This window comes from Phyllostomus discolor, chromosome 8, assembly GCF_004126475.2.
Source record: "Phyllostomus discolor isolate MPI-MPIP mPhyDis1 chromosome 8, mPhyDis1.pri.v3, whole genome shotgun sequence".
Lineage (NCBI taxonomy): Eukaryota > Metazoa > Chordata > Mammalia > Chiroptera > Phyllostomidae > Phyllostomus > Phyllostomus discolor.
In genome coordinates, this window is record NC_040910.2 from 108915251 (window position 1) to 108942591 (window position 27341).

The following is a 27341-nucleotide window of genomic DNA, read 5'->3' on the forward strand; positions in this document are numbered from 1 at the left end:
AGGTAAGTGCCCCCTGCATAAGAAAACCAACAAAATATTCTTGACTCAGCTGCAGAAATGGTCGCCCCAAAGTTCAAAATCACAGTGACCACTCTGTCCTAGGGCAGAGCTGAGGGCTCTTTCACTGTTACACGACATATTCACACAAGACAGACTTCATTTCCGGTGCTTATCAAAAGGAAAAAAAGTTCTTTGACAGCATCTCTATTCCCAACCAATAATTTCAAAAAAATTTAACTACATTTATTCAAGAACTAAAACTACCAAGAAGTAAGAGAGCAATGCAGTAAACTTTATTACCAGAAAATTCTGTATCTAAACAGAAAAAGGGACTTGGCTAAAAATTGAAAAAGATTAGTTTAAAAAGTAAAACTGTGCTGTGCTTAAGTGTTTATACTAGTAAATCCAAAATACAATTTTGGGGGTACAAAGAACACTAACATTAATTCCAAACAGAAATGAGTCTATGGATTTAAATACCATTCTCAACGTAGCTGTATGTGTTTCATCTCTTCCCATGTCGTGTATGTGTGGTTAAAAAGGCTTTCTGGATTCAGCATTGACCAACATTTCAGGAGGCCAAGAATCTATCATTCCAGAGCTGCACTGTCCAATTCATTATTCACTAGTCATGCGTGGCTGTTGACCATTTGAAATGTGGATAGTCTACATTAAGACATACTCTAAATGTAAAATACAACATGAATTTCAAAGTCTTAGAATGAAAAAAAGACCGTGCGAGGCCTGGTTGGTGTGGCTCAGTGGACTGAGTGCCAGCCTGTGAAGTGAAAGAATGCTGGTCCAATCCCAGGTCAGGGCATGGGCCTGGTTACGGGCCAGGTCCTCCGACTGGGGGCATAAGAGGTAACCAATGTTTCTCTCTCACATCGAGATTTCTCTCCCCCTCTTTTTCCCTCCTTTCCCGTCTCTCTAAAAATAACTAAATAAAATCTTAAGGGGAAAAAAAGCCCCTAAGAATAATATTATTTTTTAAAAAAGAATGTATGCTATTTTATACTGATTCTTTAATAAATATTTTGGATATAATAGATTAAATAAAATATAGTATTAAAATTAATTTCACCTACTTTTCCATTTTACTAGAAAATGTTAAATAACATTTGCGGGTTACATCTGTAACACACATTATATTTCTACTGAGCGGCACTGTTCCAGATGATCGCCAGAACAGAACACGTGCACCTTTTTAAGGGAGCTCATCAACACTCTGTTAAAAAAACACTCAAAGGTCCCTGGCTAGGGTGGCTCAGTAGACTGAGTGCTGGCCTGCAAACCAAAGGGTCTCTAGTTGCAGGCCAGGTCCTGGGTGGGGGGCGCACAAGAAGCAACCACACATTGATGCTTCTCTCCCTCTCCCTCCCTTCCCCTCTCTGTAAAAATAAATAAAATCTTAAAAAAAAACACTCAAAATTCAATGTAACTTTGAGATATTAAAGCCTGAAACAGTTATTTAACTTGATGACATACTAATAATGAAAAACAGAATGTATGGCCTTAAACTTCTAGTGCACTAAGAGGTTATTAGTGATCAATTTTAAATGACAATTAGAAATTCAGCCCTGATTGGTGTGGTTCAGTGGATTGAGCACTGGCCTGCAAATCAAAGTGTCACTGGTTCGATTCCCAGTCAAGGCGCATCCCTAGGTGGTGGGCCAGGTCAGGTCCCCAGTAGGGGGTACTGGGGAGGCAACTACTCATTGATGTTTCTCTCCCTCCCTTTTCCCCCTCCCTTCCCCTATGTCTAAAATAAATAAATAAAAATCTTTTTAAATAAGAAAAAAGAAAAGAAAAGAAATTCAATCTTTTTTGTTGCAACTGCTTTTTCAAAGGAAAGCATAGCTGCCTATAATCCCTATAACCTTCACATTTCTCCCCAGTTTCTGGAAACTGACAGTTTCTTTTCCATCTGAATTCTCCCTACAGGCAAGCACTCATACAACCTGAGTCTAAGTGTTCCATCCTTTACCATATCCTCATCTCACCCCCTACTTTTTCAAACATAAAACCAACTAATGCCAGATAGTCTTCACACAGCCCCGAAAGGATCGTATTTTCTGTTTTTAAGTAAGGTGAACAGAATTCAAATGTGAGTGTTAATGAAGACTAACAAAAAAAGTTTTGGGTCTTCTGATACTTAAATGTAAAACCACATGTGACAAAGATCCTAAAACTAGGCTTTTAATTTGATTTCAAAATATTTTACCTCTATAAATGAGCTTTAAAAAGTACATCTTTGAGTAAGAGATAGTAACACATGAAAAGCATACGACTTCAAATTTCAGTTACCCATAAATGCAGTTTTATTGGAACACAATCCTGTGTATTCATTTATATACTGTCTATGGCTGCTTTGATGCTACAATACAAGGGCAGAATTGAGCAGTTGCAACAGGAGCTGACTTGCAAAATCTAAATTGTTTACTATGTGGCCTTTCACATAAAAAGTTTGCCAACCCAATACAGAGTAATTATCATGATCCATATATATGGGTTTCTATTTACTGGTTGAGGGGAGCCGCTTCAGGCAGTTGGCCCCAGGGCAAGGGCCCTCCTCCATTCCTCCCCTGACATGAACACCATTGGCATTTTGACCTAATTAATATAGAGTGGGCTCCTGCACAAGATTTTGTTCAAAGAGGCTCTAAGGCTACATAAAAAGATATGAAAACCAAAAACTTAGTTCATGATTCAGTATGTGGACCAAAACTTATACTGAAATATGTTGCCAAAGAGGTTAAAAATGAGACTTCCAGGTTGGTTATGGTGTGGATCTTTGCTCCTTTATCAGGAGGATCATTCAAAATCCTTTCAACTTGCTGATACTAAGACAAATCATCTCTCAAAGATGAAAATATACACTTAAACACTTTCCTTTTACCATTCTGACATGGTCATAGTTTAACAGATAATCTATAGGATACAATTATAACTTCCTTATCAAGAAAATTAAACCTACGATGTACTATAAAATGCAGAGCATTCCAAGGCAGCCAATGATCCAAAGCACACTAACTGGAAAATAAAATATACCTGCGGGCTGTCTTGTTTGCGGTTGTGTTTGAGGTAGCAGGAGGCTCTGAGGGAAGCACCGTGTCACTGAACACTGCTCGTTTACATGCATGTGAGAGCGACTGCTCTTTGATATTGAAGAGGCACACGATATACTTGTTTTACGCTAGGACACTGACTTTGGCTACCAATAGAGGCTTTTAATGTTCAAGTCCTACAAAATTTTATCATTTATGTTTAGACTCTAGTCTTGCCATAATACCAAAGCAATGCACACCAAACACAGAAAAGTGGGAGTCAGTGAGATCAGATTCCTGGCCCACTTGAAGAAGTAACTGTTGTACGTAACTGGCTGTTTCTCAGGTCACCACAGGAGGCGCTCCACTCAATCCCTGAAGAGCAAGAGTGAACTGGGGCTGACGTATACTGTCAGTTAACAGGCCACTGACAATTTCAATTCCCAAGGCATACAAATTACCTTTGAAGCCTGTGCATTTTGTACACAAATTTGCCCCTGCAAACCTCATCTGAAGACAGTAAATGACAACTACTTTTTCATTCTTGTTTGTAGGACCAAAGTGCTAAATTTACAGATAAATTTAAAAATAATTTTAAATCCAGCTTTCATAAAGAATGCCATAGTAAACACCAAACCTGGTAACACTAACGATGGAGATCATAGATTAAAGTCATTCCTTTTCCACAGCTTAGTCTAGACAACATACACAATGGTGTGTGATTTTGCATTTACTATTTCACTATTTATTCACTTAAAAAGAGGGACAAAATAGTTTGGTTACATTAAATCTTCCTCTTTTTGCCAACCACACCTCCATCCCATTGCCCCCTACTATCTTCCCTTCCCAAGGGGATTCAAGACTGAGGAAAAGCTTCTCTACCCTCCATCTACAGTTAACTTACCTTTTACTGTTTACAAACAAAACATGTGGATTTCCCAGAGTTAGCTTTTAAAGAAGTTTAGACACTAAAGCTCTGGCAGAAAAAATATAGTTAAGTGGTTTAACCACAAACATAGTAGGGGACTTAGTTCCCCTGATGTTTAATGTACATCATATAAACTGCTAACATAAACCTATTTTGAGGTAATTTATGTAACATCTTAAGACTGAAAATAAATTTTTAATTTATTTAAAAATATAAATAAATATAATCTCTTTAAAGCCTCTTAACTACATTAGACGCTGGAAGTAAACCAGCTAAGCACCAACCAAAATAAAAACAAAACAAAAAAAACAGACAGAGACAAGAAATGTAGACACCTATACCCAAAAACTTACCTTGCTCCTGTCATAGGACCTCTTCCATCCTTGTCATATCCCCCACGCCCTCTACCTCCTCCCTGTGACCCGCCATATCCTCTATTATCTTCTCCATACCTACTCACATCACGACGGTCATCTATGAAAAAGAAAATAATACATACATAAGTAAATAACCACTGTGATTTCTGACACAGGCTTCCTATGACGATCTTAAATGGCTCTTTAGGTCACACATCACGTCCTTTGTAAAATGGCAATGTGCACAGAACTCAAATGCAAGCCATTATAAAACCAACTGGAATTCAATCTTTTGGGGAAGCTCTGGCCAGGCAGCTCAGCCGATTAGAGCGCTGTCCCGATACGCCAAGACTGTGGGCTCTCGCCCCACTCAGGGCACACACAAGAGGCAACCAATGAATGCATCAATAAGCAGAACAACAAATCATTGTTTCTCTCTCCCTCTAAACATCAATAAATAAAATAATAATAATTAAATAAATATTTCCTTGAACAACCAATATTTTAAAAAATGCGTTTGGAAATTACATCTGTTAAATTCCACTTTGCTAAAGTCAAAGACAGCAAAATGGTGATGGTGACGTAGAATAGTTTGAGTTGAAGCACATTAGGTACAGAACCCTAATAAATTAGAGAACATAACCCAAATCTGAAAGTCATTACTTTACTTTTAAAGATATTTTTAAAAGATGTTATTTATTTATTTTTTAGATAGAGGGGAAGGGAGGGAGAAAGAGAGGGAGAGAAACATCAATGTGTGGTTGTCTCTTGCATGCCCCCTACTGGGGACCAGGCCCACTACCCAGGCATGTGCCCTGACTGGGAATCGAACTGGTGAACCTTTGGTTCTCAGGCTGGCGCTCAATCCACTGACCCACACCAGCCAGGGCTGAAAAGTTATTACTTTCTTCACCTCAAAAATATTTAAATGCAAATTAAGCATGGACAAGAAATGACCAGATTTTCAAACTGAGAGAGAGTGCATATATTCACTGAAAAAAGATATTCAATGAATGAGCTTCCAACTTTTATTCATTCACTTACTCGTTCATTCAATTACTCAAAAATATTTATTGAGCATTTACTATGAACCAAGCCCTATACTATGCAATAAAAGTATAAAATTGAGTAAAACAAGACCTTTGCCCTTTCTTAGCAAGAGCAGATCCCTAGATTATCAGTGGTATATACACAGTGCTACAGAAAAACCAAAGGAAGGAATGACCAGTCCTCCTGAGGTTAGAGAAGGCTAATACAGAATATAATTTCCCCGAATCAAATACACCACCACTACGAAGAGAACTGGTAGCAGAAGCATATGCCAAAAAATCAAAGTTGTCTGACACAATGAAGGAAACTGATGTATCAGCCATCAAAAGTCATGTCACCATTTGGGAATCTCCAAAAAGTTCAGAAATAGAAATCTAATAAACTACTTTTGATGACTGTGAGACCGTATGTTCAAGGTCACTCCAAATTTTTATAGCTGAAACCCTATCTGGGTCTTTTAATCCAAAACTCAATATACAAGTAATTTTGTAAGGGGAGGGGGGCAGTCAGTATATCTTACCTTGTGTGTGGTGGCTGTAATTTTCCCTTTGTGAATGGTAGGACTGCTGGTTTTGATTATAGGAATCATGCTGCTGATCATAATTTGGCTGATCATCATAACCTTGTTGTTGATCATAGCCTGACTGCTGGTCATACGAATTTTGTTGACCATAGTTTGACTGGTCATATGAAGGCGCTCTTCCACCTTGGCTAAACAGAAATCAAGAATTTGAGAGATTTTTATAGAAGGATTATATCTGCTGTAGCGCGTTGACTGAGACTGATACAGAAGACCTCGCCAGCTAGACCTCAACCATATTCACTAGTATTTTCAGGTGGGAATCGCTTAGTTCTTTTACCTACAGAATCTCCTTTTCAACAATGGAATGCCCTTCAAACACAACTTCACTATGCTTGAAGAAGTACCACATTATGAAAAAAATATGCAAATATATCAGTGAAGCAAAAAAATAAAAATAAAGATCACTATGGTTTTTACATTTCCTTAGATTGAAAATGAAAAATTAAAGGTGCCACAAAGTACAGTAAAATATGATTCTTCAACAAACATGCCACAAGTACTGTGTCCTTTTAAGTTATATTAAAAGGCTCTACATCACTTAATTTTAATGTTATCTCATAATATTTTAGACTATACTTTCTTATAATTATCTTTAGAGCCTACAGTACATTTCTAATAAAAAAATATTTACTTAGAAGCACTCAGAATGTCAACAAAACAGCTACATCTATTTTTGCAATTACAGAGTGATATTCAGTCAACAGAATAACAACTGTTTCTTATAAACGGCATCGGAGACAACTGCAGATGAAAGCGACCACCCCACGAGTAACTAATCTGTGCTGTGCACCGACAGGAGCCTCCTGTAAATCTCCACGCCAATGCACGGCCCAACACCGTAGCAGGCAACGTTAGTGGTTACTGAAAATACCACCAGGACAGAGCTAAAGACACATTTGATAGTGTGTTAACTATTAAAAAAAGAAAAAAGAAAAAGACGCTGCGCAGTTTAAAAACACATCTCATATAGCCTTATATTTGTTTTTTTTTCTTTAAGAGGAGTGAGTTGTGCACAGGAGGGTTAAATGCTTTATAGACAAGAAAAATAACTGCACTAAAACCAACTTATTCATCATCATCTTCTTCTTTTTCACCTTCCAGTACATTCTTTTAAGTATCTTCAATGATGAGAAATTTTATAAAACAGTATTCACCCAGGGGTTCAGGGGGTTTTGGTCTGAATGCAAAAAAAGGAACTTGCTTTGTGATGTCATTTTTTAATCTGAAAAGCAGCCTAATTCCCAAATAATAAGATCGCTTTCTTCTTCTTTTAAGATTTTATTTATTTTTAGAGAGAGGGGAAGAGAAAGAAAGGGAGAGAAACGTCAATGTGTGGTTGCCTCTTGTGCATCCCTACTGAGGAGGACCTGGCACACAACCCAGGCATGAGTCCTGCCTGGGAATCCAACCAGCGACGCTCCAGTTTGCAGGCCGGCACTCAGTCCACTGAGCCACACCAGCCAGGGCAAGACTTTCTTATTATCTCTGGCAATTCAGAAAAAAAAATTCAAAGTGTGTTCTGGGAAATATGACAATTACCTGTTTTCAAAATGGGAATGTTGTAAGGAACACGTAATTGGATTTGAGTTCTAATGTTCACTTTTTATTTTTAGTTTAAGATTTTATTTATTCATTTTTAGAGAGAGGAAGCAAGGGAGAAAGAGAGGGAGAGAAACATCGCGCTGTGTGAGAGATACATCGATGGGTTGCCTCTCACACACCCCCAAGTGGGGACCTGGCACACAACCCAGGCACGTGCCCTGACTGGGAATCCAACCAGCGACCCTTCAGTTCACAGGCCGGCGCTCAAACCACTGAGCCACACCAGCCAGGGCTCTAATGCTCACTTTTTTAAAAAGTCTCATAACTAAATAGTCACATCTTACTCCCAACTCCCTACCCAAAAGCACACCGCATCAGTGATCAGAAACATAACACTTCACTTTAAAAATGTTGTCAAACCAAATCTAACCTTTCTCTTTGGACTACATTTATTATGTCACGCTTCCAAAAATGATGTTATCCTTATAAAAAGGTTCTCTTTAAATTCAAAACTAACCATCAGGGCTTGAAGAGTTCTTCCTTCTAATGTAACGTAATTCCTGGATATTATTCCCTACATTTGTACTCGCTCTATTTTTCAAAGGACTCTCATATATATTAGATAACTGACCTTACAAACCTTTTTCTGCTGCTTTTGAGTTTTACTTAGAATTTTCTTTGCTGCAGAAGAAAAAATACTAGTGACCTCATTTTTTCATTTTTTATCTGAATAACCTCACAAGCTATGGAATCTTAACTTTACTTCTATAAAATGGATAATTACTGATACTGTCTCATAGTGGTGTTTAAGGGTCAATTAAATTAGAATATACAAAAGCATTTCACAAAATGTAATGTACAATAGAAAAATAGTAAATTGCTACTATTAAAATTAGTAATAAGAAACAGGCTCCTCAAATGTAAAGATTAAAAAACTATAAAACCTGTAAATTTGCTAGTAAATGTTCATGTATCTATATTAATAAATAAAATATGAAATATGGGGATAGCTTTTGGTATATTTTTCTTTAATATTTTTGTCTCTGAAAAGGTAATACGTTAAAATGGTTAAAGAATAAAACAGAGCCCTGGCTGGTATGGCTCAGGTGATTGAGCACCAGCCTGCAAACCACAAAGCCGCCGGCTGGATCACAGTCAGGGCGCATGCCTGCACTGCAGGCCAGGCCCCAGCTGGAGGTGTGCTAAGAGGCAGCCTACCGATGTTTCTCTCACATGTCGGTGTTCCTGTCCCTTTCTCCCTCCCTCCCTTCCCTTCTCTCTAAAAATAAGTAAAATCTTTTTTAAAAATAAAACAATAAAATAGAAATAAAAGTAAGCAATGAAAAGTCTCCTTTCATAGGTTAAGATTTTATTTAATCTCAAGTATAAAGGAGAGATTCAATTTTTTCTTTTTAACATTTAAATCATGTGCACTAATTTACAGCTAAACAATAATTCTACCAATAACACATCATAAGAATCAAATGACAATGCTGACAATTTCCGCATTCTTCATAACACAAAACTGAAATTCATATTCCACCAAAACTTTTCTGAAAAAAAATGTTTCAAGTTAGGAGTCTGCTGGGGAAACCTGTTGCATCCGCCAAGTACTACTTCCTCTGCCCAACACGATCTCAGTGCTTGCACTGTTTCCTTACCCTCCTGACGATGACTCCGTGTTTTGCTGTCCCTGGTTACTATAAGATTGCTGGCCATATGAGCTCTGCTTTTGATTCTCATAACCACCGTAGGACTGTGAATAACCTAAAGATTGGATGGATATACCACTTAGAAAGAGTTCTGATGTTTTAAAGTTGCAAAGTAGAAAATTTAACAAACCAGTCCAACCTGATTGGTTTTGTCCATAACTGGAGTAGCCACCATAGTTCTGTCCATATGAGGAATCAGTGGTTTGCCCATAGCCAGAATAGTTCTGAAATTTAGGTAAATACAAGTTTCATCACCTACTTAAGATAAAAGTAACTATTTAAGGACGCAATTTGTATTTTAACCTACTTGTGGTGCTTGTCCATAACCTTGATTGCCTTGATTTCCATAGGAAGAATAACTGTAAAAAAAAGAAAAGTGCTACTTGAAAGAAATTTGCTAGCCCTTTGAACAGCTTAGAGAACCCTATCTTCATACAAGCTTCTTTTCTGAGAAACTGTCAATCTGCCTGTCTCGAGTCTAAACTGAAAGGGGGTGACCAGAGATTGTTAAAGACATAAATAAAGTCACTCCAAGACTGTTTAGACACCAAACACCAGATATTTTGCTTTGAAAATCTCCCGCAAATAAATAAAACTTCACCAGAGCTAGAAAATCCCAAGAGAATTTTGCTTGGGGGTGGAGGAGGGAATGGACAATAAGGCAGGAAGACTCGTAACAAACTATCTGATGCAGAAAAATGACAAGTTTCAGTTAGCGCTTTATTCAGCTTAGCTATGTTTTGACAGATTAATTTCTTCCAACCATTTGCCTTAAATCTGCCTTCAACTTCCTGGACAAAGCACAGGGTGGCACTAAAAGTTTAATTTTTGTGCCTCAGTGATTAGAGATATGTTTATCTTCAGATCACTACCATAAAATGAAATTACTTTGTACTTCAGAACACAGCCTGGCATAGAGTTTGACTGAATAAACGTAACTTCCCAGATTTGAAGTATCTTCAATTTTATAGCATGCAAGCACGAACAAGTCAGAAACAAACTTTCTGAATATATGCCAAAGAAAAATAAAACATTTGCAAGAAAATCTTTTTACCACTTTAGAGTTATCAAGTGCTAAGACCGTACTATACTTTCAGGTATCATTTTTTTATAGTTCATTACTAGAATTATCAAGTGCTAACAGAATTTAACTTTACAAAATCGATTTCACTGAATAAACATTTGCTAGTTGCCTACTATGAAATTAGCACTATCCTATGAGAATAAAAAAGTCACATCAGTTTTCATAAACTGAATCTTGAGACGCTATTCTGAGCATCTCACACTCAACTGCAAAACCTGACAGTAAAAGCTGAAGACTGTACCCGGGTAAGCAAGAGAACCCTACTGCATGTAAACATTCACATAAAAACAGGCTTTTCTTTTTATTGTGAGCATGATAAGAAGTCTTTAAACAATACCAAACATTTCTATTATAGTGCTTCTACAAAATCTGCTCCCAAAAAGTGTATTAGCATATTATATACAGTAAAAAAATAAAATGCTTTTTTCTAAGAGCCTGTTACAGTTTCAGTGCTTAAATCCTTTTAATAATTGTTTCTTTTTAAAATTTTCCCAAAGAAAACAATGTATGATACCTGTGAAATTTGTTTTAATCTCTAGGGGGCACCTATATTTACTAATTCAAATAGCCTTTTAAAAAAAAGAAGAAACATTTTACACCACCTATTTACATAGGCTGACTCTTTCCATTTGCCAAGCTAATATTTAACTCTTTAAGGCATCCAGATACCAAATCTCAAGTGGGAAGGCCTGATTAAATTCATCCTTTTTTCTCAGTTCTACTCTTTCGTGGTATTATTAAAATGTATGTATACTTTACCTTTGCTGCTCACCCCCAGACTGACCGTAACTTCCAGAATCTAAAACACATAAAAAGAATTTTAAATCTGATTTAAAATTATGCTTCCCTGAAAGGCTGATTTTAGATCTTACAGGTGAAATGGGGTAAGAAAATGTCATAAAAAGTAACTACAGAAAGAAAAACTAGGTTAAAAATACTGCACAAGGAGACCTCTGCGCAAATAGTATCTGTTGTTTACAGTAACTATGTCTTTGAAAACAACTATTATACAAATGTATCCTGATGGTCACAAGAACCAAGTGAACAAACGTGAAATAATCAGTGAAAAAGCCACCCTTTTAACAAAAAAACCTAAAGCTCAAGCTGTATTATCTTTACATACAAAAAGACACGTTAAAACCAACCAGGACCAAAAAGGGGAAAGACACTCTGGCCAGATCACTCTCAGGATCACCGTCCTTCCGCTTCCTCCCAGCACTCCCTGGCACTGCCCTGCCGCGGCAGCAGTTGGTGGCAACAGGAACACCCGTGAAGACTTGGTAACAGCAGCTGCTGGTTAACTGAAACTTTACCAGGCTTTCAGGGTCTTAGCCAAATGATACACCAGCTCAGCAAATATCTATTTCAAGCTTCCTTTTTAGCAATGAAACCTAACCTACAAAGGCACGAACTAATATACCTCAAATTAAAAATTAATATACCTCAAATTCTCTCAATACGGGTTTCATCAAAAACTTCTGAGTAGGCTCTATCCTTTAGGCTTCCAGTCAGAGTCAAATGAATGACCTAAGTTTATTAGTGATGAGTAAGAATATACAATGTCTAACCGCAACGCTGTACACTGGACCCAAATACAAAATAATGTTGACTATAAAATGTAATTAAAATATAATTTTTAAAGAGTATTACACGAAATACTTTCAACTGCAAAAAAATGACTGAGCTCCGACCTATGTGGCTCAGTGTGTTGGGCATCGTCCTGCAGAGGGAAGAGTTGTCGGCTGATTCCCAGTCCGGGCACATGCCTCTGCATTACGGGTTCAGTCCCCGGCCAGGGCATATAGGAGAGGCAATCAATGTTTCTCTCGCACATCGATGTTTTTCTCCCTCTCTTTATCCCTCCCTTCCACTGTCTCTAAAAATAAATAAAACCTTAAAAAAAAAGTTCTAAGAGTCTCAAACTGCTGACCATTCAACCCAACCTCATCCAATTTGAAACAAAACCATTTGTTTGACAGTTCCAAAAAAAAAAAAATTCAAATCAAATCAGTAACTTTTTCACTCAGTTCAATAAAGCTACAGTATGAAAATATTACTGTATCAGCAGGTAACATCAAATTTGGCACTTTTCTGTAGTAGAGATTTCCAAACCGACTGAACAAGATTATTTTTTAGAATCCTTATTGTAAGAATACTGAATGCAACCCTGACACCACTTATATGAATGTGAAGGACATAACACTACCTGAGATGAAAAAGAAAAAAAATGCATCACTGCCAAGTGCGTGATAATAAAATGATTATTGATTTATTTATAGCTCACCAAATATATAAAAAGGATATAGAATCTAATTGGACCATAGAGATTAGATGTGTGAGGGAAAAAGTTAGCTTCAACCAAATCAGAAACTGAAAAAGATTCTTGAGGGTGCGGGGAGCAGGGAGAATGTGAATAAAACCTAAGATACTATGGGAATGCATGAAACTGGGTTAGACTGTATCCAAAGGCATAAACATGGGTTCTCCCAGAGACAACAGTGGCGTCCAAGATCTCAGTATGTATGGCTTTGGCTCAAGGAAAATTATAGAGGCATACAACACGTAAGTCATGTGACCCTGGCTCGAATCTAACAGAATCCTTTACTGTAACCGTCACTTCAGCCCTCAAATAATCAACCCGACTTTGTGAGCTAGCTGACTTTAAAACTGCAAACACAGAAATCAGCATATTGAGCAATGAGGTTGACCTTTAGTATACAGACTTGAGAAAGTACAGATGTTTACACTCATCAGAAGAAATCAATTTGTAAATATTTAGGGCATTTCAAACTGTTCATTATGAGTTCTTGACACTTGAGTCTTGTGTCTGGACCTATGAATTATTTAAAAGTGCTTTTATTTCCAAGTGCTTAAGAGTTTTGACTCTTTGCTTTTGTCTTCTAATTATATTCCATTGTAGCCAAAAGTGGTTATTTTCTGTATTATTCCTGGTATTTATTAGGATTTGCTGTTTTTTGTTTTTTCACTTTTCCCTTTTGGTATTTTACTTGCATGAATGTCCCCTATGAGTTTTAAAAGTACTGTGTATTTTCTGTTAAATGATGCTTGCTAGTTCTATCCACATTTTTAGTAATGTTTGGTCTACCCAATCTAGTAATTACACAGAGATGCATGTTTAATAAAAATGCATTTGACTAGAAATGTGGTGGGTTTTTTGTTTGCTTGCTTCCTGTACTTTGAGGCTATAGTAAATATTAGGCACATAAAGTACAGACTTATGCCTTCCTGGTAAATTTCCTTTTAACATTGATAACATAAAAACTATCATTTAAAATGCCCACATTTTATTCTGATAACATAATCTTCCTTTTGGTTGTTTATCCAGTTCATCTTTTTTAATCTCTATACTTGCAACACTTCCTGTTTTAGGCATATCATTTCTGAACAGCATATATTTTTCCCGAAGGTGAGAATCTTTTATCTTTAAATTGTTTCTGTACTTTTACCACCATTGCTTTTTTATTGAATTCTACCCACCAATACTTGACTTTCTACTTATCAGGGTTGGTTTTATTATTCCCTTTAAAGTACTTTCCTGCCTTCTTTTGAATTTTAACTTTTTCCTTTTACTACTTCATAAGTGATATTCAACTTGTTCTCTTAATAAGTCACCATCCATAATTTAATTATGTTCAATTTTTAACGTGCATTTTCAAGAAAGTTCAAAATGACTGTCAACCTCTACTAGAATCTTAGTAACACAATGCCAATCACAGCCTTCACCTATAATTTTGCTCCACTTTTTTCCCGTCCTTTTTCTTCCATTTTTTTAAAATCCTCATCCAAGAATATGTTTATTGATTTGAGAGAGGAAGGGGAGGGGAGAGAGAGGGAGGCAGGACACTGACAGGTTAAATAGCAACCTAAGTCCATGCCCTGACTGGGAATTGAACCCATATCCTTTTGGTGTACAGAACCATACTCCAACCCAGCCACTGGCCAGGGTGTTTCCATGTTTTTTAAAACTAAGTATACTCACTTTTATCTTCAATATTTTGCTTTTTATTTCCTGTGTTTGCTTCCCCTACATTTTGGGTTTTTGTTTTGCATTCTATTCCTTCAGTCCAGATTTAACTTATTAGTTCTCTCAGCAAAGACCTGAAAAGTGGCAGTCTTAGTCTTATTAGGTAAAAATTTCAAGATCAATGGTTACGTTTCCTCTAAATTCCAATGATCATTTCATTATTTTCCAGTTTCTCAAACCTTTTATCATACTAGTTCCCTATTTCCTCTAATAGGTCTGTTATTGGTATTTCTATCTGCAATTTCAGATCAATGTATAGAGCTATAAATTCACTCTTACATTTGAAACTACTGCTTCTTGATTTTAAAAAATTCACTAACTTTATAAAATTATCAACCACTGATTAATTCCTCCATTCTCTCCTCACACTCGTATTAGGTGTATGACAGCACTTTTCAATTTACTTGCTATGTTTCTTAACCTTTCGCTTTTCATCTGTATCCTTCTGAATTAAATTCTGGGTAAATTGTATCACATCTATCTTCCACTTCACTAAGTATTTCTTCTGCTAGATCTATCTACAATTTAACTTACCCTTTTTCCATTTCTAGAACTTGTACTTGGTTCTTTTTCAAATCTGTATGTGCCTTTTCATAACATTAGTCTTAGGGTTGATTCTTCCTTTTATATTTTCAATATGTAATATTCACTTTCAGATTATTAGGGGGTTGTAATCCTGTTTGTCACTCTCATTCTGAATTGTGTCCTAGAGTTCTGCAATATTTTACTGTAAACTCCTGTTTTCCAAGGCATGTTTTTTTTTCTGTAAGACTCCTTGTGACCTAGGGTGTGAAATTTCCTCCAGGAAAGTTTTCATTTATTTCTACCAGGAACCTGAAGGTTATTATCGGAACCAATTTTTATACTGATTTCTTGGTTTAGGGTTCTTGGACCCCATTTCTAGCCTAAAGGTACACCCAAAATGTATGAAGTACAGGTTCCAGTTTACAAATTCTCAGAACTTTTTTTCATTCAGGGTCCAGGCTTCCTTGTTATTTCATGCTGGTACAAGTTTCTTTTACATCATTCTTTCACCAAAGGAACAGTCCTTCAAACATCCAAGTCTTACGTAAGTGTCTTAGTTTCCACTACCTGGCTGTAATGGTCTCAGGCTTCAGCTCCTGTCCTTAGCTTTAGTTATATGAGCAATAAAATCCAGTTCCTAAATGATGAGACTTACGCCCTCCCACCCTGGGCAACCTCCGCTGTGCCTCACAGCTGGAGCTTTCCATTTTATTTTTTTGTTAAGTTCTTATATTTTTAGGTGTTTATAGATAAGAGGATTTTCAAGTTATCTTTGTCTGCCATACTGCCAAAAATTAGAAGTATCTGGACTTTGTAACTTTTACCGAACTGATATTCAATTTATAATTTTAACTTTAAAGGTGTCAGATAATTCACATTTGTAAACAGTATTTGAATGTCTGGGAGTCTGACAATATTTATAATTCTGATGTATTGATTACGTAAGTGCTTATATTGTATTAGGTTTCATAAGTCTGCCCTGTCAGGCATCTTGTATGGTTAAGTCAATCTGATTGATTAAACTTACATGTGTAGTTTGGAATGTTTAAAGGACTTAATCAAACTTAATGTCATTAGTTCATCAGGGGGAGTTTACCGTTGAATTTACTTTTCCGTAGCAGGTACCTACACCTATAAAATTACGCCATCATTTTATACCAACATTATGTTAAAAATCAAGACAGACCAAGTTTTTAATGAGCACTGTATCCATTGGAAAGCTGGTAACTTTCTCCACACAACCGAATTACCTTTTTTTTTTTTTTTAGCATGAATGAGTTACACGCCCTCCTAAGTAAGGGTGTACGTACTTCTGTGTATTTCTGTGGAGTTTTACCAGACTTCATCCCAAATTATGCACCTGGTGAAAGATGTACCAATATCTACTTGAGGGCAAGAAATTATTTGGTTTGAGCAACGATTACAAAGACACTGAAAGCAGAGACGAGATGCCCCCTTCCCGGAAAGACACACTCTGGCTACCCAACACCCAGGTTGACTAAGGAATGTTCTGCACGCTCCTGTCCAACCATTCTCGCTAACTTGATTTCTTCTTAGCCTCCAGCTTCCTTTCTGTCACATTTCCGTCCTTCTGTAAGACTGCCTGGGGGTGGGGGGTGGGGGGGCCGGGGAATACCAACGGGTTCTCCCTTAAAAAAAAAAAAAAGTTCCAAGCCTCTATCACCACTCATTTTCATCCCGACCACACGTGTTTAGAGAAATGTTCTGCTTTTGCACCAGAAAAGGAGTATCCAACTCTCATCAAGTGGATAACGGGGTCTTGGCGACCTGTGATGCCCCGAACACGGGGACCTGGTGTGGTCAGGCCGGACGGCTAACGAAAAGAACGCCTGTGCTCCCGACTTCGTACTCCCGGCCAGCGGGTTTTAAACCGGCCGTCCTAAGGAGACCCCAGCCTCCTCTTCGCTTCCACTCAAGGGCGGGTGGGGGCTTCTGCCGATTTACGTGTTTCCTGGAAGACTGCCTCTTTCTCCGATCCGTTTTCAGGGACGTGACACATGTACCTACGGGAGCCTGTCGACCACAGAAAAGGCTCGATTCCGAGCTCTTGCGGGTTAAAAAATAATAACCACACAACCGAACAGGGGAGAAGAATGACAAAGAAGGCTGAAAGGCAAGCTCGATTTTATACAAACACCCCCGACTGGAACTCGGCTCGTTACGACAGGAGGCAGGACGGTAAGTAGCATTTCGTGGAAGGCAACGTCCTTTCCAAAGGGCTCCCAGGGCGGCAAAAGGCCCCCACCTGATGAACGGCTGAGTCAGGAGGCCCAGCTGCGCTTCACGGCTGGGGAAACTGAGGCACGAGGCGGAGAGACGACGGCCCGAGAGGCCCCGCTGAAAAGACCGGAGGCGGAGCGGAGCGCCGGCAGCACCGATTCTCACGCTGATGCTTTAATCACGGGCTTCCCCCCGCCCCTGCGATGGCGTAGACGGCCTCCGCCCCCCGATTCACACACCCTCCCCCGAGAACAGCCCGTCGCCTCAGGTTCCAAGGACGGGGCCGGAAAGGCAGGGGCCCGAGGCACTCCCGCCGAGATTTGCAGACGCGGAGCGTTGGGAGCGTGCGTCCCTCCAGTCCAACATGGCGGCGGCGGCGGCCGCGTCCGCGCCCCCACCCCCAGCCTCCCTCAGGGCCGGAGGCTTTTCCTCGGGGCCCTCCGGTGGGCGGGAAGACGGCCCAGCCACGCCAGGCCCCTTCTCGCCGCTGCCGCTGCTCGCTGAAGGCATCACCTACCCGACATGACTAACGGCCGCGGCGCGGAGCCCCCACAGCCCGCCGAGAACAAGGAATACGAGAAACAGGCGGCGCGGCGGCCGGAGAGGTACTGAGGGCGGAGCGGCGGGCAGAGCCTGACTGCGGGGCCTCGGCAGCCAATCAGAGGACGGTGGGCGGTACCACGGCGTCACGGCGGGAGGGGTGGTTCTGTACTGGTACCGGCCTCCGAAGCCTGAGGACTTGGGAATCCCTGTCTGTCCTCCCCTCCGCGGACGGTACCATTATTGAGAGGGAATTGAGAAGAGAAAGTACCAATGCCGCGATCGGGGTGGGAGAGGAAGGTGGAACTGCTCGCTCTGTCCTGCTTACAGCGCTATTTCCTACTTTATTGGGTCTGATACATTTGAGGTTAGGAAGCGAAAGAAACTTACAAACACGGACTGTTTGGTTAGAAATGGCCTTCCTCCCCCTAAAATTTCGAATGGTATGCCCTAGTTCGCTCCGCTTCGCCGGCCGATAGCTTGAGCCGCCTGGGGGCGTTGGGAGTCGACGAACTCGGAAAAATCGTGACCAGCTCAGGTGCTCGATCGCCTCCCGGTTTGTCGTACCTAGCTTGTCAAGAAAAAATAGGCTACAAGGGAATGCTGGGACAAACGTGTGCATTAAAATGAAGTCACACACGGACCGGACTCAGGATGCGGCGGGATGGGGCGCAGAGCTTTAGTTTTCAGCGCTATCATGATATCTTAATTGTCAGGCACCCCACATCATCTCATTCAGTGCTCCCAGCAGGTTGATGAACCGTGTTCCCCGTGTTCAGAGGAGAAGGCAGAATTTGCTCGCTCTAGGTCACACAGCCAGTAAATGGCCAACGTGGAATTCGAGTCCTAGAAACCAGATACCACTCTCTACGGGTTTAACCATTAGACCGGGAACTAGAACTCGAGTGTGAGACAAAACTGTGACCGCCGAGAGAGAGCACACAAGGACACTTTAGCCGAGGGCAAGGTGACATCTGAAGCAAACGACAGGTGGCGAGCAGAAGTTGAACAAGTTGGGGAAAGTGCTCTGGACTCGTTGCCAAACAAGTAATTCAGTTATGTCTGGAGTTGACCAAGTGAGGGGAGAATGGTAGAAGAGGCCACAAAAGTAGCCGAGACCTTGCATAGTACAGTAGAGCCTGCGCTTTACCTTGAAGGCAGTGGGAACCCCTCACTGGAGGGTTTTTAAAGAAGATCAGATTTCCCTTTGGGGGCTGCAGTACGAAAAACGAAAGTATAGCGATGAAAAGTGCCTAAAAGCAGGAAGCCCAATTAGCTAGCCAGTACAATCACTCTGGAGGGAGTGGGCTCAGGTTGCATCTGGGAAGATGGAGGTAAGTGAAGAGACCCCCGAGGGAAGGCCAGACGGGTGTGGGTGGGAGGGCCTGGCACAGAGAAGGAAGTCTGGGCTGAGCTCTGGGTTCCCCACTTCCACAGGTGGACTGGTGGGGGTGTATCCACGGGAACAGGGAACAGGAAGCAGAGGGACAGGTTGGGCAGAGGTGGAACAGCACCTTCAGAATGAATGCCTTCAGGTCAGAGAAAAGGTATGAGGTCATCTCTCCATGATAGCAGCAGTACTCGTGCCTGCGGCTCTGGAGGTAGTGGGTCACGGGGCTCTCCAGACAGGTCCGAACAAGCAAGGCTGAGGGAACAGAAATTCTCGCATGACTGGAAACAATCTAGCTGTCCAGCTTGAATACCAAGGAGGGCAACCCGGACGAGGAGATGGGCTTGTGCAATAAACAGCATGAGGGAATTGGGTTATGGGGGATGGGGAGGGAGAGAGACTTCTAGATTGTTCTTTTTTTTTAATTGTGTGCAATTAAAAGCCTGTTATTTTTCTTTTTTTAAGATTTTATTAATTTATTTTTAGAGAGGAAAGGGAAGGAGAGAGAGAGAGAGAGAGAGAGAAACAGCAATGTGCGGTTGCTGGGGGCTGTGGCCTGCAACCTAGGCATGTGCCCTGACTGGGAATCGAACCTGCGATGCCTGGTTCGCAGCCCGTGTTCAATCCACTGAGCTAAGCCAGCCAGGGCTAGATTGTTCTTTTTAATATTTTTAGAATTGGGATTTTTTAAAAGATTTTATTTATTTATTTATTTATTTATTTGCAGAGAGAGGGGAAGGGAGGGAGAAAGAGAGGAAGAGAAACGTCAATGTGTGGTTGCCTTTCTCACGGCCCCCACAGGGGACCTGGCCTGCAACCCAGGCATGTGCCCTGACTGGGAATCGAACCGGTGACATTCTGGCCCGCAGACTGGCACTCAGTTCACTGAGCCACACCAGCCAGGGCAGAATTGGGATTTTTGAAAGCACGGGAATACAGAAAGTGTTGCTCATCATCAATTCCCTAAGTTTGTACCACCACTCATCGGTTGGTTTATTTTTTTCATTCATGCACATATGTATTCTTCACTCAACTGTCATCCCCTGATGTCTACTAGGTGTCAGGTCCTGGAAGACCCTGGACAAAGAAAAATAGGAAGCACCACGGCCCCTGCCCTTCAGGAACTGCAATCACATAACAGGGACAGTATAGACCTGTGATTCCAAGAAGTTACTAAATGTGCTCAAATTGGAGGATGCGAAGGATGCTCTGCAAACAGAGACGAAGAGCATCTAGCTGATGTGAAGGGTGGAGGGGGTTTCCCACAGGAGATACCTCCTAAACTGAGCTTTGAAGAAAGAACAGGAATTCACCGGGGGGGTTGTACATCAGGAAAAGTGTGCTCCAAAGAGAAAGGGCTGTATTTGCAAAGACAGAGAGAGAACCAAGTTCCGGGAATTGCAAGTGGATTTGTTCTGGCTGGTCTGTGGAGTCGCAGGGGTGGGGAGTGATGGTAAATGAACTGAAAGAAGTAGGCAGAAGCTTCAGCTTAAAAAGCCTTAAGTGCCTCACAGAGGAGTTTGGATATTAAATTTAAAACATTGGGGAACTTCTGATTCATCTAATCCATGAAGTGAAATTTAATTTTCTATATCCATTATCTCTTTTAATCTTCAGGGTGCCCTGTGAGATGTAGGTATTGCTGTTACCCACGTTTTGTGGATGAGAACACTGAAGGTGAAATTCTTTACCACATTTACATAGCTGGTTCAGGACAGAAGCAGAGCTCAGACCCAGGCCCTTGGACCACGCCCGGTGTTCTTTTTACAGTGCCCCTGGTCTCCCAGACTTGAGACAGGGAACTCCTCCCAGGCCTGCACTGCCCTGGGGTTTCCTTCCCAGGGCCCCTGCTCTACCACAAAGGGACTCGCAGATCGAGTCCTGTGCTCTCCTGCCTTCCAGGATTTCTACCTGGGGATAACTATCTGCAACAGACTTGACCCAGTCATTCTTCACGCCACGAGACCCTGCTCCCTCCGCGACCCCAGCCTCGGCCTGCATATTTAGGGAAGGCAGGTGCATTTCACACACCACCTTTAGCAGAATGTATCTGGGAATGTCTTGGTACTGGGCCTGTTAGCCCCTGGTCTGCTCCCCCTACCGGGGGTGGGGAGCTGACCCCTGCCGGCTGCATCTCAGCCTCAGAGATTCCTTCAGGCCGCACCTTCCAACTAGAACCAGCCAATGGGTGTCCTCTTTTGAAAGTGGACGGTGGAAGAAAGAAAGGATCTAGGATCACTTCTCCCTGTCCCTCCCTGGAAGAGGGGCGGGGTGGGGTCTCAGGCAACACTGTCTTTCTCCAGAGCTCCAGTTCCTGTCCTTGACTTTGATCTTGGGCTCCAGAAACCCCACTCCCCCCTCCACTCCTCCAGCCTAGGACTGGTAGAGGCATCTATTTATTGCAGAAAGAGGGAAGGAAGGAAGGAAGGAGAAAAGGCCAATATAAAGTCACTTTTGCTAGACCAAGGCACCAAACGAAACCTAATAACAAACCTAACTGCAATTTCAGCTCCCCCCAGGAGTGGAATTTTGAACCAATCAGCCTGGAATTTCCTGATCCATGTTAGTGAGGTAATCTGCCTGATAAACCACCCCTACCTTCCTCTAGGGCAGCAATTTTCAACCAGTGTGACCTATGAAAGAATTTTTAAAACATGCAGTACCTGACTACCGTATTTTGCTGTGTATAATACCCACCCATGGTTTTGTGTGCATTATACATGCCACAGTATGTGATCATTGTACCCATGTATAATGCACGTCCTTATTTTTCCCGCAAGATTTTGGGCAAAACAATGTTCATGATACATGGCAAAATACGGTTTTTAGGAGCACGGCTTCTTTTCCCTTAGATTATCCAATTTAAGAAATGACAACAGCCAAAACAACAATAGCCACCCAGTGTGAATGAGTAAAATTATACCTAATGTTCTGATGTGCTGCAGAATTTCAGCAATGCGTTTAGGTTTGCCACGAGATGAAAAAGGCAGAAAACCCCTGCCCCTGGGGAAGGTGTTTTGCCTGAAACAATCCACCCTTAACTCAGTCCCACCGTCCTTGTTCCTATACGAGCCTTCTATTTTGTACAGTTCATCTGAGCATCCTTCTAGCGATTCATGAATTGCTTAATAAAGCCAATTAGGTCTTCAGACTTGCTCAGTTACGTTTTGCTGTCTAACAGGAAGCATCATTTCTGACTTGCCTTCCTTCCCTGTTTGGCTTCTCAACCCTTCCACCACTGGTGTTAGGGCCTTGCAGGACGCTCCAAGGACTGACTTGACGGAGAGTGAGAAGCGAAGCCATTAGGGGGAGCCATCCAGCAGAGAGACACCTCTCAGGAACCGACCTATTTTACCGGGATTACTCGGGCTGCTGTCCTGAGAATAGACTGTAGGGGGCAAAAGAGGAAGCAGGGAGAGGTCCCGGTCATTGGTCCTAGCAGAGGGAAAACCCAGCCCGCCGTGATTTCGCCTCGCACGCGAAAGCCAATGGAATTCACAGTTGTGCCACGTAATTCAAGGCTTGCCTACCTGATTAGAGGCCGATCTGTTCTCTAGCTGGGTTGCATAGTTCATCTCTGAACCCCTCCTCGGTGCTTCACACGGTGCCTGGAACAGTAGGCATTTAAAAAAAACGAAAAAGAAAAATATTGTATTTAACCCATGAGTAAATAAATAGGGCGGTGAAGGGGGTGGAAAGGTATGACCTGTCTCTCTCACTTGTCTGTAAACTCCTCAAGTTCAAAGACCTTATCTAGGACTTCCCTAGTGCCCCAAGTGTTTGGCGAGTGTGTGCTGAAAGACTGACAGCCCGCTCTGTGCTGGGTGCCACAAGCAGTAGTGGCCAACACCGACCCCCTCCCCCACGCACTGGGAGCTGCCCCTCCCTGCTGCTCCAGCCGTCCTAGAGAGCGAGCGAGCCTCCCACGAAGAATACGGCTTTGGCAGGGGAAGGCTCCTTGTAAATGACCAGGCTACCCCGTCCTCAGGACAGGGACAGGCACTTCCTGTTCGGGGTGGAAAGGAAGCAGACAGCTTCCTGTTAGCAGGTCTTTTGAGCAGAGCAGCAGATTCCGAGCAGGTCCCGGCCCGGCCTCTGAGGCCAGATGCCTGGCGGTCAGATAGCCTTTATGCGGAAGGGAAGTGGGGCGCAGCGCCAGACTGGCCAGGCTTTTATTTTATTGTGCTCCTCGCCGGTCCCCTGGGACCTGGTATGAGTGAAAAACAGACCAGAAGAGGCGGACACCCTGCAAACCTTACTTCACGAGGGCTGGGGGAGATGGGACCCATCTGAGCCAATGAGCACTGCCTGGTGAGGAGATGCGCATGTCACTGCCCGCGGATGTGAGCACACGCGAGTGTGAACCTGTGTGGAGAATACACGTGGGCGTCCTTGTTCTGTGCCCCCCATACCCAGCATTTGATAGGGTTTAACATTTATTAATTGTCCAGCTTGCTCCCCATAGCAAACCAGGGTCCCATTTCAAGATGGCAGAAACTGCTGGCTGGTGTAGCTCAGTGGATTGAGTGTGGGCTGTGAACCAAAGTGTCGCAGGTTCGATTCCCAGTCGGGACACATGCCTGGTTTGCAGGCCATGGCCTCCAGCAACTGCACATTGATGTTTCTCTCTCTCTTTCTCCCTCCCTTCCCTCTCTAAAAACAAATAAATAAAATCTTAAAAAACAAAGATGGCAGAAACTCAGAGACATTGCCCATATGTGGCCATGTATAATGCGTACTTTTTTGCCCAGATGTTTGAGGGGAAAATAAGGATGTGCATTATATATGCCTGGGTATAACAATTACATACCACAGGTATAATAATGGACAAAATAATCCCGTGTAGAATACACACAAAATGTGAGTGTGCATTACACACAGCCAAATATGATAGTTGACTTGCAAGTGTCAACAGAGTGCAGAAAAGCCAAGATTCGAACCCAGGTCTGTCTTGCTGCAAATGTCTTGATTTTCTAGTCCCACACAAAGATGTGTGTATGTACATACGTCCAGGGAGGCGGGTGGGCGGGTAGGTATACTTGTGAATGTGACCCAGGCTGATGAAATCACATCCACATGGGCTGGAGAGGGCAAACTACTGTTTCAGAGGCAGAAGTGATTGCTAGAAAATGAGGAATCACAGCTAAAAATGAAGAGATGAGGGTCAATGATGAATCCAAATAAATGGTCAGAGCTAAACTCAGAACTCTGGGGAGGGCCTCCTGTCAGCTCTCCTGAGCTAATCTCGTGGCCTTGTCTTCTTATTCCCATTATTGTGGATTTTGGAGGTTGGTCATTCTGTCAGTGCCTTTCTCTGGAGCCCAGAATTCCTTCTGATAAAAATCTGCTTTGTGCTCTGCACACTTCCTGGGGAGGAGGAAGGGGCAGAGACAAAGCTGATTGTTTCTTGTGTTAGGAAGAGAGAAACTGAGGCCCAGAGGGGCCTTGTGCAGGTCCACACATCCTGCCCGATTCAAGAGGTCCTGGTCAGGAACACTGCTTGCTGGCCAACTGTCGTCCTCTGTCAGAGAAGGAGGAATGGCCCGGGCAGCTGCCAGCCTGGGCAGGCAGCACGTTCAAGCCCCGGCTTGAATCCCACAGAAGTCCCGTCCACTGTGGGAAGGCCGAGAGGCACTGTGGGTCTGAAGCAAAAGCCCAGCAGGGAGAGGGAGGGGAGGCACGCAGATCTCTTTGAGGAGGAGGGATGGAGAGGGCAGACAGCCTAGCTGGGTCGGGAACCTGTACAGCCAAAGACAGAGAGAGGAGGAGAGAGCCAGATCCTTGAGAAACCCGGTATTATCTCCCTCTGGAGCACTGGTATCTGGTAGTTGGTGATTAAGTGGGTCTGCAGTAGGGCTCCGGAAGCAGAATCTTTAATACGTGCCTCCAGGTGACTCAGTGCAGGTGATCTAAGAATCACATTTTATAAATTTGACTTGAGGCAAGATAGTAGAGTGCTTAAGGGTGCAAGGTCTGGACTTATACTCCAGGTTTGAACCCTGACTCCATCCCCAGAATTGTGACTTTGGACAAGTGATATCTCTCTGTGCTTCAGTTTCCTCATCTTTCAGATAAGGATGCTTGTAACAGTAGCCGCGAAGATTCGATCATATGATTTAGGTCAAGCACACAACACAGTCATGGCTCCTGCTCATTTCTTGACAAGTATTTACCGTTGTTACTTTGTTCCCACTCCTCACTCCCACCCCCACACCCCCTCCCACCAGAGGGAGAAACAGTGGGACGGGATGGACATAGCCGTTGGTCACCACAGTCCAGTTCCAGATGTGGGCCACCTTTGGGCTGTGCCTTGAGAATCCCCGCCCCAAAGCCATTCTCCCTCCATCACTCTTCTGGTCCCCTGGCTGTGGACTGAGCCTCCTCCAGTAAACTACCCCTCCCGTCCCATCTTCCTTTCCTCCCGGGTCCCTCTCACACGGCAGGCCGCCTTCCTTCTCCACCCCATCGAAAGTTACTCGGCTCAGCATGTGTCCTGGGTGATAAAACCAAACAGCAAGTCAGTTGTGGACCTGCGTAGACCCCTGGATTCCGGAAGAAGATCACAGAATGGGTTGCTCCGGGATTGTGAGTAAACTGCAGAGGCAGAGGGGAACAGAAACTGCTGCTACCCGGGCTCCAACCATGGAAACGCGCTGTCTTCCTGGGAACCAGAGACTTCCTGTGCAGAGGCCTGGTCGAAGCCCATGGCGAGTGTGTGGGCAAAGGAAATGTTACGCACACAGTCGTGCGGGCACTTCCAAGTCTCGATGGCATTGCCAAGCGACCAGAAGCAGAGGTGGAATGGGAAGGGGAAAGGATGGAGGGAAGTCACCCAGCCAAGGACACACAAGGAAAACAGGGGAAGTCAGCTTTCAAACACAGTTGCGTGCTCGTTTCTTGAGGTCCAGGGACCAGGGCTCACCTGGGACCCAGAGGAAGGCAGGGGCAGCTCTCCGAGTGGCCGAGCCTGTCTCCTCCCAGCCAGTCAGCCCCCCAGAGACCCTCTGCCTCCCACCCTCCTGCCAGCACAGCGGAAACGGAGAATCCCTGCGATGCGCCAGAGGAAGGGATGTTGAAATCCTTCCTGAGGGAAAAATGCGCCAATCTAGGGTCGACTCCAGCTTGGCCCACAGTGTGCTTACCAGCTGCTTCTCCTCAGAACTCTCTGCCCCAAAGCAGAGTTGTATCTGGCCTATCAAAATCCACCCCTTGGCCCTGACCGATGTGGTTCAGATGGGCGACATCCCACAAAGTAAAAGGTCGCTAGTTCAATTCCTGGTCAGGGCACATGCCTAGGTTGCCAGTTCAGTATCTTCTCCCAAATTGGGGCACATACGACAGGCAACCGATGTTTCTCTCCCTTTCTCCTTCCCTTCCCCTCTCTCTAATAAATAAGTAAATTTTAAAAATCCACCTATTGGTCATAAGCACCATATATCATGCCTACTTGCAACCTTCTGACATTCCCCCACACACACACACAGAGATTGCCAGATAAAATAAAGGACGCCAAGGTAAACTTAAATTTCAGATTAATAATGAATAATTTTTTGGTTTAAGTATGTCCCAAATATTGCATTGCCACATACCTATTCTAAAAAAATCACTCGTCGTTAATCTGATACTCAGGGTTGACTGGACATCCTGCATTTTTATTTGCTAAATCTAGCAACCTTACTGGACTGGCCTTCTGAGTCTCCCTCCTCCAGGCTGACCGCAGGACTTCACTTGAGCATGTAGCTGTCTGTGTCACAGTCTGCCCTGGCCTTAGCTGAGAAATCTTCCTTCCAGTCTAGCCCGCTAGACTGAAAGCTCTCTGAAAGTAAGGCCTAGGCCTTGTCCACAGTCTCATCTGAGGCTCCTTTCCAGGCAAGCGCTCTCTTTACAGACGCGCACAAGGGCACCACCCCTGGAGAGCAGGCTGGGCCCAGAAACCCACCCTCAGCTCTGGGCCCCAGCGGAGTCCTGGCACCGCAACGCTCAATCCAAAGGCGCCTTCTTCTCATTGGTCTGCCCGAGGAACGTCTAATTGGTTCTCCCGGAAGAGTGCCCCATTTTCATTGGTTGACTGGGAGGTGGGTGGGGCCTATTCTAATTACTCCGCCTAGAGAACTCCTGTTTCCAAGATGGCTGTCTGATCAAAGAGCAGCCTTTTAAGTTCTCCTCCACCAGCCCTGACCAGTGTGGCTCAGCCCTGACCAGTGTGGCGGCGTCCTGCAAAGCTGCAGGTCTCTGGTTAGATTCCCAGCCGGGATACATGCCTGGGCCTCGGATTGGTCAGGGTGCGTAGGAGAGCCA

General features: G+C 42.9%; 1 protein-coding gene across 1 annotated transcript in view; it reads right to left on the minus strand.

Annotated features, from left to right (window-relative positions):
- Nucleotides 1-17768, minus strand: part of TAF15 (TATA-box binding protein associated factor 15) — a 30330-nt gene extending 12562 nt beyond the window's left edge. The window contains exons 1-7 of the mRNA XM_028519548.2: nucleotides 17631-17768; nucleotides 11062-11101; nucleotides 9526-9577; nucleotides 9358-9442; nucleotides 9168-9273; nucleotides 5902-6092; nucleotides 4329-4449 (exon numbers count right to left, since the gene is read on the minus strand). Of these exons, the coding sequence (XP_028375349.1) occupies nucleotides 4329-4449; nucleotides 5902-6092; nucleotides 9168-9273; nucleotides 9358-9442; nucleotides 9526-9577; nucleotides 11062-11101; nucleotides 17631-17637 (602 nt within the window). The 5' untranslated portion in view covers nucleotides 17638-17768. The remainder of the gene's footprint in view (nucleotides 1-4328; nucleotides 4450-5901; nucleotides 6093-9167; nucleotides 9274-9357; nucleotides 9443-9525; nucleotides 9578-11061; nucleotides 11102-17630) is intronic.
- Nucleotides 17769-27341: the final 9573 nt, after the last annotated feature.